General features: G+C 38.8%; 3 protein-coding genes across 6 annotated transcripts in view; 1 reads left to right on the forward strand and 2 right to left on the reverse strand.

Moving 5' to 3' along the window:
- Positions 1-1823, reverse strand: part of LOC122394876 (atrial natriuretic peptide receptor 1-like) — a 48043-nt gene extending 46220 nt beyond the window's left edge. Inside the window, exon 1 of the mRNA XM_043392061.1 lies at positions 1710-1823. The gene's annotated coding sequence lies outside the window, so the exon portion shown is untranslated. The remainder of the gene's footprint in view (positions 1-1709) is intronic.
- A 2956-nt stretch (positions 1824-4779) lies between these two features.
- On the forward strand, positions 4780-6512 carry LOC122405142 (DNA-directed primase/polymerase protein-like). 2 transcript variants are annotated; one of them, XM_043409677.1, is made up of 4 exons: positions 4780-5115; positions 5223-6013; positions 6099-6348; positions 6425-6512. In XM_043409677.1, exons 1-3 carry the CDS (start codon positions 4801-4803, stop codon positions 6307-6309), a joined length of 1317 nt encoding a protein of 438 aa, XP_043265612.1. In that variant the 5' UTR covers positions 4780-4800; the 3' UTR covers positions 6310-6348; positions 6425-6512. The 2 variants fall into 2 exon arrangements, with proteins under 2 accessions (XP_043265612.1, XP_043265611.1); XM_043409676.1 differs by having other exon boundaries at positions 6099-6463.
- A 76-nt stretch (positions 6513-6588) lies between these two features.
- Positions 6589-9493, reverse strand: LOC122405141 (stAR-related lipid transfer protein 7, mitochondrial-like). 3 transcript variants are annotated; one of them, XM_043409675.1, is made up of 7 exons: positions 8753-9490; positions 8523-8677; positions 8174-8442; positions 7964-8091; positions 7601-7740; positions 7202-7501; positions 6594-7110 (listed from the first exon to the last, which is right to left on the reverse strand). In XM_043409675.1, the coding sequence occupies exons 1-7, from the start codon at positions 9148-9150 to the stop codon at positions 7106-7108; spliced, it is 1395 nt and encodes a 464-aa protein (XP_043265610.1). In that variant the 5' UTR covers positions 9151-9490; the 3' UTR covers positions 6594-7105. The 3 variants fall into 3 exon arrangements, with proteins under 3 accessions (XP_043265609.1, XP_043265610.1, XP_043265608.1); XM_043409674.1 differs by having other exon boundaries at positions 6589-7501; positions 8523-8647; positions 8753-9493; XM_043409673.1 differs by having other exon boundaries at positions 6595-7501; positions 8753-9489.
- Between the last annotated feature and the right edge of the window lie 1898 nt (positions 9494-11391).

Consider the following 11391-nt stretch of genomic DNA (forward strand, 5'->3'; position numbering starts at 1 on the left):
TTCTCCAACGCGGTCTCCATCATGGTCGACTCTGCAAAATCAATTAATTGGTCAGACTATCAGCTTTTGTGGATTTAAAAAATTTATCAAAATCGGTTCCCCTCAAGTCACGTGTATTTGCTTTCTCTCTTTTTTGGATCTGTTCTCCAACGCGACCTCCACCACAGTCAACTCTGCAAAATCAATTAATTGGTGAGAGTACCAGCTTTTGTGGATTTAAAAAATTTATCAAGATTGGTTCCCCTCAAGTCACATATTTGCTTTCTCTCTTTTTGAGTTGTTCTCCAACACCTGGTATTCTTAATCTCTGAAACGAACAAAAACGTTTTATACGTAGGCTTCTGCGAATGCTCTTGATGTTGCCGCGCCATTGGGCTGTCTGTCGGGGCGCAGACTTCAAAGACAACCGACACCTTTGTAATCAAGCTGCGTTCTGGAAAGTGTCGGAAGTGGAAGATTCCCACCCTTTTATATTGGAAAACGGGAGCTTCAGACTCGATCTAAACACCGAACCAGCAATACTTAAATACATTTATCATCGTTAACCTATGGCTTTTATTTATTTGTCATCCTCTGCGAACATAAGATATAATTATACTGTATTTATTTGCACCAAAGAAATTAAAATGATAGATACGCGATGAAATGTACATAAATATATATACAATGGAAATAAGCGTTTATAATATCGTAAATTTTTCAAAAATTTTGTTAGAAATTATGACATTTTTTATTAGCATGCATTTATTAACGGAAATAAATCTTTTGATTCAAAAGATGTAATATGTAAAAAACAACAAATGTGGATTTTACAGGGTCAAACATTATTGCTTGTAAAATTTAACAAAATTAATTTATAATACAATAATTTTAGACTTTCTAATGAATTTGACTGCTTTTGGTAGTTCTGGCGTTAAAGAAACGAGTCTTTTAAAGAAACATTGACTCTGAACAACTCATTGTTTAAAATATCGTAAATTTTCGTAGATTCGGTCCAGTAAATTTTTTAAAAATTTTGTTGAAAATTATGAATGGGTCATTTTTTATTAGCATTATTATCATTATTATCATTTATTTATTAACGGAAATAAACCCTTTTTATTTCATTATTATTGCTTGTAAAATTTTAACAAAATTAATTTACAATACATGTGCAAGAATAATTTTTAGATTTTCTAATGATTTTTGCTGCTTTTGGTAATTCCGGCGTTACAAAAACGAGTCTTGAGCATTGACACTGAACAACAACTTATTGTTTAAAATATCGTAAATTTTTTAAAACTTTTATTAGAAATTATAAAATAGGTAATTTCGACTGGTTTGGTAGAGTGCCAGTGTTAACCCTTTGCACTCCTGTGTGGAGCGTGACTCGACATCGGTTCTTACGTCAGGTGCTCCTTTGACATTTTTTCAAGTTCAAACCAATAGAATTCAATTTCATTTTCGTACATTTTGAAAGAAAGTTTTGTGCAGTTTGCTCAAACAGAGAAGTACCTGAAGGAAGAAGGGAAATCTTTTTTTTTTGCGAAACAAGTTTCAAGAGATATCGTACGCTTGAAAATTACAAAATACAACATCAGTGTAAATTAAGCAGATATTTAATTGCATTGAGCCGCTGGTAACAAAATTGTAATATAATTTGGAGTGCAAAGGGTTAAAGAAACGAGTGTCGAGCGTGAACCCTGAACCCTAAACCCTGAAGAACTCACCGAGAACCGGGCGTACCCTCGGTAATGAGATGTCGAAGCTGGCGTCCGCCGGAAGCAGCACGGCGATCCTGAGCTCGCAGGAGAACGCGCCGTATCGGTTCTTCTTGCAAAGGGCCTCGCAATCGCGGGGCAGCTGCACCTCGCGACAGGTCACCTCGCCCGTCGCCGGGCACGCGAACCACACGAACCACACGAGCCACGCGAACCTCGATAGCACGATCCAATTGGTACCCATGTATGCGCGCGAGATCGATTTCCCGCGTACGCCAAAACCCGTCGCTTAAACGCGAGACCGGAAGACCCGACCGACTACCCGTCACCGTTCGAAACTCGTCGACGACGTGTCGTGAGCTTCTGACCCGGTACCGTCCACCCGGACGCGTCGCGACGAAACGACCGTCGACGCGTCCATTTTCCTTTCGATCCACCCGATACGCGCTCGATGGCTCTCGAGGCGTCACGGGATTCCGTTCGACGCCGCGACGAACGAACCCTTCCTCGCGGATCACGGGCGACGGGAACGCGAGAGCATATCTATCGCCAGGGCGGATCTTTCGTCGAATAATCGGCGTTTACAACTATTCTTAGATCATAGTCACTGGGAAACACGCGCTCGAACGCAGGTAGGAGGCGCGACAGAGGATTCTCCGCGAGTTCTACCAGAACATTCGTGGAAACGATCGAAATCTCGTCCGTCGAGACGTGAAACCGGGGGAACGGAGATCGGATGGCCGGGCGAACGCGAAACGACAGAGACGGACGCGACGAGACGGGAGGACGGATGAGAAACGCGGTTTCAGAAAACAAGAAAGAGTACTGACACTTCGTTCGATGATCTTGAACGCCGCGTTACCCACTCGCAAACACGTAAGTAGACATCTCGTTCGCTCGTGTCGCGTTATCGCTGATTTTCTATCGCGTCGATTGATAATAGCTATCGAAAAGCCTCGTCGCGCGTACCTGTTTCCTCCCGCTTCTTCTTTGAACGGTACGCGGCTTATTGTTCCACCGTCGATCGTTCCTCGCGCATGCACGCGCCCGTCGAAACTCCTCTCGTTCATCTCTGCAAACCTATTCCTATTATTTTCGTAATCGATCGTTACGCCGTCTTTGTTCGTCCCTTTGTCGCGTTGCTCGCGTACAGCTGTACGATATCTTTTCCCGGCAACGAATTACAACCGCGTTCTAATTGACTTCGATCTTTGAAGCTCCACGCGTCGTGCGCGTTTCTATCGCCGAAAACCGACGGGAATTTCCACTCGTTCGGCCAAGGTGAATTTTCAGCGCTACAGGACGCGATCGTTTCCACCGCGACGACAACGCTCTTCCCGCAGAGAAAGACACCCGTAACGAATCTCCCGGAACCATTGACGTCACGACTCGGCTTTCGAATCTTCTATAATTACGACCCTCGATTTACCGACGTATCGCCAATAACCGAAACCAACGTCGCAAGCCAGTCCAGAATTGACGCGTTCGATTCACCGATAACGATCAGGGTTTTTAACACAATTGCACAAACCACTTCGCGGAATTATCGATTAGAAATCGATCGGAGTTTTCAACTCCTCGAAATTCCGCGAATTCTTTCGATAAGACGCCTCCACGTTCTCTACTTTACCGACCGTCGAGACAAATGACTTCCGTTTTCGTAAAGGTACATTAACCTCTGAAACTTTTTACAATAAACATAAAACAAAAGAAATTATCGTGTTGAATGATAAAACACGATAAAGACGCGAGCTAAAATTTTTCTAATTCCACCTGTTGTTTTAACGAATATCTATTCTTGGGTCAAGCTACGAGAATCGTTGAAACTTATCGTTGCAATATTTCCGGGGGACCGATACGTTCGATAGAACCGCAGACGAGGTACAGGATCGAATTTCCCCCATTTACGAACTTCGATCGATTATGGTTCACAGAGTCACCGATCTTGGACGTCTGCACCATCGATTTTTCGTGACATTGGTAATTCAATTCGTGAGACACCAACTCCTATCTATCCTATACCTCGTCGGCGGTAAAACCACAAACGAGATCTCGTCTGTGATGCACGGAAGACTGAACGTTCGATGAAACTTAATATTAATAATAATATGTCTTCTACTATATGCAGAAACATCGATGAATTCAAAGTTCTTCGGTTAATTTTAGTTTTAGAAACGTAAACTTCGGTGGACGGAATTAAAATCGTTACGCGTTTAATTAATACGACATTCGTCTTTTGTCCATACCTTAATACACTTCTAGATGCATACATTTTTACTTCTAACGCATTTCTGTTTATTTATTAATCCCACGACGACTTCCTGAAACACAAACTCAAAAATATGTATCGCCAATGGACTCGACGGTTACGGTTAGTCTGTCAAATTTATAATAACCTGCAAGAATGGCTGATACTACGCTAGTCATCGAACGCGATGTAATTTCTACATGTCTGTTCGGTTAGCCAATGAAATTGCGTCGTTACAAAAATTCACTACAATCTACAAACGGAATTCCTATTATTATTCGCTACAATAACAGAGAATCAAACATTCTTTTAAACTAGCTAAATCGTTTCCATCAAAATGGCTACGATACGGTTACAGCGAAACAGAGTCACTCGATTGTTCTACATACTATTTTTAAATTAGACTTCCCTCTAGGAGACTGATCACATCAAGCACGTCTAAATGGCATCGTTGCCAGTACATTTTAAATATTAATTATTACCCATTAAGAGAAAGTTGCAGCTCTAGCACCAATCAAAACGCCTGTTGGAAGAAGAAAGAGGCTCGATTGGTATCAGCCCTCTAGTAACTTTCTCTTAGAGGGCAAGAATAAATGTTTCCAATATACTGTATATATTACAATACGTTATTAAACATTACAAATAATTTCTCTTCTAAATACTACAAGTACAAAGATAAATAATAATAATTCTAACTTGAAGTCTAACAATGCATTCCGAAATGTTGCACAAGGTTTCGTTTCGTTAAGAGTTAGTAAGTTCGTGTACGTATTTTGCCGCGAAACGAAGCTACCGTTGGCGCCAATATAAGAACCGAATCCTTTCACCATTTTTAACTACGAACGTTACAACATGAGCAATATTAATGCAAACACTTTTTACGGTCAACGAGCAATCAAGAGAAACAAGTCATTCGGGAAACCATCATGGGTACAAGTATCTCGAAAAATGCCATCGCACATTCTAGGACCGCCAAATTTTTGGATGGAATTTTACAAACAAGCAGAAGCCCTTGCCGTAGCTTTCAAGGAAAGTGATGACTTTAATATGCTTTGTACTTTTGTCTATCAAGGGGAGAATGGAAACCGTAAATTCGTGGTAGCTCATCCCGAAATGTATTGGTGGCATTACGAGCATCGACCAGCGGAAGAAAGATGTTCTTACGAGGTACGTCTTTAACAGCACGAATTATTAATTTCAGCAAATTTTTTACTCTTACAATTGTTACGTCTAACGACGAACAGCGCAATAATGTCTGAGAAACTTTGAATCAGGTAATTCCAGAGAATTCACCTTGTCGGTTATATCTGGATTTAGAATTCTCGATCGAATTAAATCCAGAAAGCGATGGCCCTTGTATGACAAATACGATAATTGATATATTTAATGCGTATTTGTGTAAACTTTGGGGTCTACCGTCCAATGTAACTAACGTACTGAATTTGGATTCAAGTACTTCTGAAAAGTTTAGTAGGCATATCATATTTAATATAAAAGATATAGCATTTAAGAACAATTATCATGTCGGTAGATTGGTAAAATCTATATGCAAAGATATTTTTAATTATATTTCGTCCAAGGAAGAGCAGCACGACGTTCTAAGCTCTTTCGATAAAACAAAACTTGAACAGTTATTCGTTGAAACTAAAAGAGATAAAAAATTATTTATCGATACCAATGTTTATACCAAAAACAGACACTTTAGAATATATAAATCCACCAAGTGGGGAAAGCAATCTAATTTGATAGTTTCCAAAGATTGTAAATATATTCATTCTACCGTGTACAATGACAAAGAGTTAAATATATTTTTGGATTCGTTGATATCTTATTTTACCGCCATGAAAGGTATGATATTACTTGAATATTTTCAAAATGGCACGATAGAAGCAAAGTCTTTTAAAAAAGTAGTGCGACAATACAATTATCCTAATCACAATAATTGTAGCTCAAAATATTTGATACTAGATAAATATATTAGCGACCTAATACATCCTGGGAAAGTACGTCTATGTAAATATTTTTCTTTAGCGCAAGTTTTAATGTACGAAACATACGGATACAGGTATTTGTTTTTGTTAAATACGCTTGTTAAATACATTTATTTAAATACATAGCCAAGTGTGTAACATTTGTGTTTTGATGTATAGATATTGCGAAAATATTGGTAGATGTCATAAGAGCAACAATGTTTCTTTGATTGTAAATTTGACTAGTAAAACGGTATATCAAAAATGTCACGACGAGGATTGTTTTGGTTTTAAGTCTGAACCAAAACAATTACCGGAGGAAGTTTGTTTCGATATTGACGAAGACGGGGACACGTTTATAAGATGTGCTACTATAACAGAGGACGTATAGTGCGGGAAACACGCTTTGTGTCAAAGTTTTTTTATTAAGGTAGAAATCACATAGACACAGTTTAGATTAGGAACACACAGACGGGAGTAAATTTCTAATAAATGCATGATTTCAGGTACACCAATATTGCTTTCTATCTATAATATCGTTCGACATCATCGTACAAAGTATATAGCTTTAAAATAATGAACGACACCTAGCTATGTTTAGATCAGTATACAAACATTTTGCAATATTATGCTCACTGTTATAAATGTCATATAGTATATCGATATAAAAATTTATCATATTACACAGATTGTTTATGTATTATTTATCGGCTAAGTAAAAAGGATACTTTGTATATGTGTAAGTAGTAAATTCATAAGCGCACATGTATAGTAAACCAGTTTTTTTCATGTTTTATACATCTATTTGTATTTAAACTACAATTGAATATACACGGATCCAACAGAATATTTTATTTTGTACAATTTCAGTATTTTAGGATGTAGCAAAATATCTCACTGCACGAGTTCAAATTACGTTACAATTTCCTCCGATTCAAAACTAATAATGTGCTTTTCGTTAACTCGTGGCAATTATTTCGATAACTCGATTAATGTAGGTAAAATTGACCATGAAGGTATCAGTCTCATGTTTGCTGTTTTAAATAGAATACAATAATCGTTTCATGCGTGTTCACATAGACGTGACGCGATTAAATGTACCGACGTACATAAAAGTGCCCAATATTATTAATATCGCATTTGTACTTGTCGACTCACTGTTCTGCCCACAGAGGATCGCATCAAAATCATTCTATCGGCAAAAACCAATTTCTTTATTCCAAATACTATAAACTGCAATGGTCATGCAAATAATTTTGCAAGATAGAAATAATCTAGTAAACCTCTGCCTTCCTCAGACGAATTTGTACTATCTTCCTCTTCTTCTTCTTCCTTCAGATCTTCGTTGAACTGTGGTACTTCCGTATGTTCAATTTTATTGTAGTCCTCCACGTTCTTACCATTGAGTATTTCGCTCCTTTCCGAATTTTGCATATTACCGTGTAGGACTTTATCCTCAAAAATATCTTCGTTTTTCAAGGGAACGTAATTAGTATCGGACGCGTCTAAACTCTGTTTCGCAATTTTGTAATTCTGATAATTCCTCGACGCTTCTCTCATACGAATTAAAAAGTTCGGTAATCCTAGAGTTTAAGAACGTAAGTACAAGCTGTAAACTTTGCAATCGAGTGAAAAATAATTAGTTTTTTAATCGCGTTCTCGTACACGAACAATGTATATACCTGTCATTGCGACCCACGCGGTAACCGCAGATGGAATATTTACACCAGGATCGTCGAAGTAAGTCAACCCAAACTCGATGCCTGGCTGATGGAATTCTGTGTAAGGCCTTATCACCATGTACGACCAATACGTTGTGACTCTGTTATGTACACACTTCAGATTATTTATTGAAAAGGAGAATCTTAGACTCTCCTACTTTCATATTTAATTCTGGCTGCCCAAATACTTATTGAACTAGGTGATTCCATAATGAAATACCAAACTAGAAAAGATCGATCGACCAACTTAACGATATCGCATTTTCCTACGTGACATCTACGCCGTTCGAAGTTGCAAAATATTCTATCAAGTGTTTGCAATACCTGTATGTTCCTGGTTTAGACGGCGCAGCGGGATGATCAGTTACTTTACTGATGATAATTATCAACCGTCTCTCTTTGTCCACTACCCAATCCCGTTGATACACATAGTCTCTATTTGCAAACAGTTTCTACAAACGTAATGCGAAGTATTACAATTTTGAGAGTCGGCTGTGTAATTAATATTATTAATAACTGGCAGTTATTGCCTACAGGCCATATCGTTTCCCAATATATAACATCGGAATGACTATCAGCGGACGATTGCGATGCAGGATCGGTATCTATGATTCGTAATTCGCGAGCGGTTGGATCCCATTCTTTTCTATAGTCAACGTCTATTTGTGCTTGTAAAAAGTCCTCTGCCGTAACTTCCGCAAAAGAACCGTATACTTTATACGCAAACAACCCTCCACAATTTGGTTCTTCTCTTCTCCATATAAGCATATCTTCTCGCTCTATATATGGTTTCCATCCCTCTGCTAAAATTAAAGGAAACAGTGGCTGTTTCAAATATTTGAATCTATGTTTATAGAATGCTCTTTAACAATTCGATACGTACAATCTTGATTGGAAGTGGCATTGAATTTATTATCGGTACACGTACAATACTTTATACCAGATTGTCGGACATCTATAACAATTCTTAGTTGGCACTTTGCGCACACAACCGTAGAATCTCTTAACCTGTAAATTCCTTCGATTTCTTTCTTGTAACTAACAAAAGCTTCTATCAGATGACGCCAGATAACAAATAACAAACAAATGCTACGAAAGAGCTGCTATCCTTACCCGTTCAATTCATCCTTGGTTATTCGTTCGCGATCCCAATTATACATAGTAATGCCTATACTACTCATTAAAAAATGCCTACTGTTTCTTAACGCACGATTCCTCCAGGATTTCATGAATTCCTTCAGCGCTACCTCGTCCCATATTCGAGTATATAAATGAAATATTTGTAAGCTTCTCCTTATACGCTGTGCAATGATAAATTCACACTGTTTGGTGCAAGCTTGGGCTACTTGCTCGCCTTGGGCTTTTAACCAGTGACTTATTCGCTTACGACAATCGTGAAATTTTCCATAACGTTCGCACTGCCGAAAAGATGCCAATCTAGTACTGTTTTGAACATAATTCGCACTAAATCGCTTTAATAACATGCCGGACGATTGCACCGTATACATCATTAGCGTCTCTTTCGTTTTTCAGCGTCTCGATAGTTTCTATCACTGGTGGTACAAGCACAAATAACGCAGCTTTACAAAATCCCAAATAACGATGATCTCGCGTAATCGTTTTATAGGTTAGTTTCAGCTAATTAAGATTATAAATTATTCAAAAAAAACGTCACTCCTACTTATCTTGAGAGTTGTTTCGGTAAAGTATCTGCATTTTTATTAAAGGTATTATAAATTATTTAATAAATGATCTCGTTGTTACAACGGAAAGATGAATGCAAGCGTATCCGAAATTCGGTAGCCGTAATACATGCTCGTTAATATCGATACCTAGCAGTCGATGCTCTGCCTTCGATACACGTGCGTTCAATGTTTAACCTCGATGCTTCGATATATTGTTTTCACGAAACACGCATCAATTAAACACGCAACAACGACGACGCTTTATTATTCTAGTGGTATGCTAAAATATTTAAATAAATTTGGTCGATACATCTTGGAAATTTCGATGTATCGATTGTTTAAATAAATTTCAATAAACCGGAACTCGTATTCGATATCTAAACGTACGGGAATCGCCGCGATTTTACGGAAACAGATTCTTGCATAGTTTCTCTTAGATTTCTAACGGTATCCGCAGGTTTCTTCCCAATTCAAGTTCCGTTTGGTTATTGGCACAAATTGGAGATAAAGAGCGGAGCATGCAACCCTTTAGAGTCGACGAATACACCTGTCCGGGTGGACATTCGAACAAATATCCCACAAGTGATCCACGTGAGTCGCGTTTGCAGTTAAAATAATGGCTCGTGCAATTATCACCGTACGGAAATCGACCCTCTTCAGGACACAGTTTCATGCTCGAGACTTGCAACTGAAACAAAAAATCAGTGGCTAGTTCGTTTGTTGAGGGTGGTTCTTTTCCACTGAAAAATCAAAGAGCTTTTAAATGGAGGAAGATTTTCTTTACCATTTCGATGGAATTCGGTGTTTCAGTACGTTCGAAGTTCGTGCAACCGTTTCGTCCGCCTGTCTGGTTTCTCGTGCACTGCACGCTTTTTTCGTCGAAAACCGTGTTTTCTGGGCACAACAGTGGCAGAAAATTCACTTCCAAATTATCGGTAGTGGTGCATTGATAAAACACGTTGCAATATTTCGGATGCTGCCGAAAACCGGTCGGACACACGACGGCTATTCGATTGGAGGTTAAGTTACCGACGATATAGGTAACGTCGGATTCAACGGCCGGAAATTCTGTAGCGTTCGAAAGATTGCGTTTATCTTTGCACGTTATTTGCCTGATCGCGGCTCGGAAATTACAGGTTTTTAGATGGTCGTCCCAAATGGTGCCACGGGGACATTTGAAGTCGTATTTGACGAATATACGACCGAAAGGGACGCATCTGTAAAATATCGAACAGTCGTCGGTAACGCCGAAGAAACCTTCGTCGATGCATTCTGAATCCTCGTATTCGTCAGAATATTCCGGTTCGATCGACGTGGGAGTTTCGGAGACCGTGGTTGTTTGTTCGATTGGCGTGGTATCAGTTTCGTGAGACATTGATAACGTGGTCGCGTCGGTCGCCATTGTCATTTCGGTTTCTTCTTCTTTTGTAATTTCCTCTGTCGTTGATTGTAAAAACTCTTTGCTAAATTGTTCGGTTTCTGACGGGATTATCGTTGTCGAGGTTACAATTTCCACCTTTTCTTCGACGGTTGTCGAAGGTACAGTTGTTTCGACAACAGTTGTACTTTTTTCGGTTGTTTGTTCGATAGTTGTAGGACTTTCTTCCGAGGTTGTAATTTCCACATTTTCTTCGACAGTTGTGGGTGCAATTGTTTCGTCAAGAGATGTAGTTTCTTGGGTTGTTTGTTCGGTAGTCGAAGGATTTTCGTCGCCTAATAAAAATTGTTGTATCTTGTCGAAAATTCGTGGACCGTCTTCGCCATTTTGTAGAAGGTCCACGTCGTCGTTCGGGGGTTCCGTTTCGTTCGAATTTGATTCACCTAAAAATATTATATTGCTTCACTATTATGTCGACACTCGACACTTTCCGTCATAGCAAATTTACCTTAAAACGAATTTTTAAGAAAAATCGACAGGTGGTAGGTGCCTAAATTTTTCGACGAAATTGAAAAGATTCAAATCATTCTAAAAAAATTATTTTCGGTTGCAGGGGTCAATTGCAATCATTTTTGGTGAATAAACATACTCCCGAAATCCTACGCAGTTTCGAGAAAAAAATTCAATAA

This window comes from Colletes gigas, unplaced genomic scaffold, assembly GCF_013123115.1.
Source record: "Colletes gigas isolate AHSC1104 unplaced genomic scaffold, ASM1312311v1 Colletes_gigas_Sc00004, whole genome shotgun sequence".
NCBI lineage: Eukaryota > Metazoa > Arthropoda > Insecta > Hymenoptera > Colletidae > Colletes > Colletes gigas.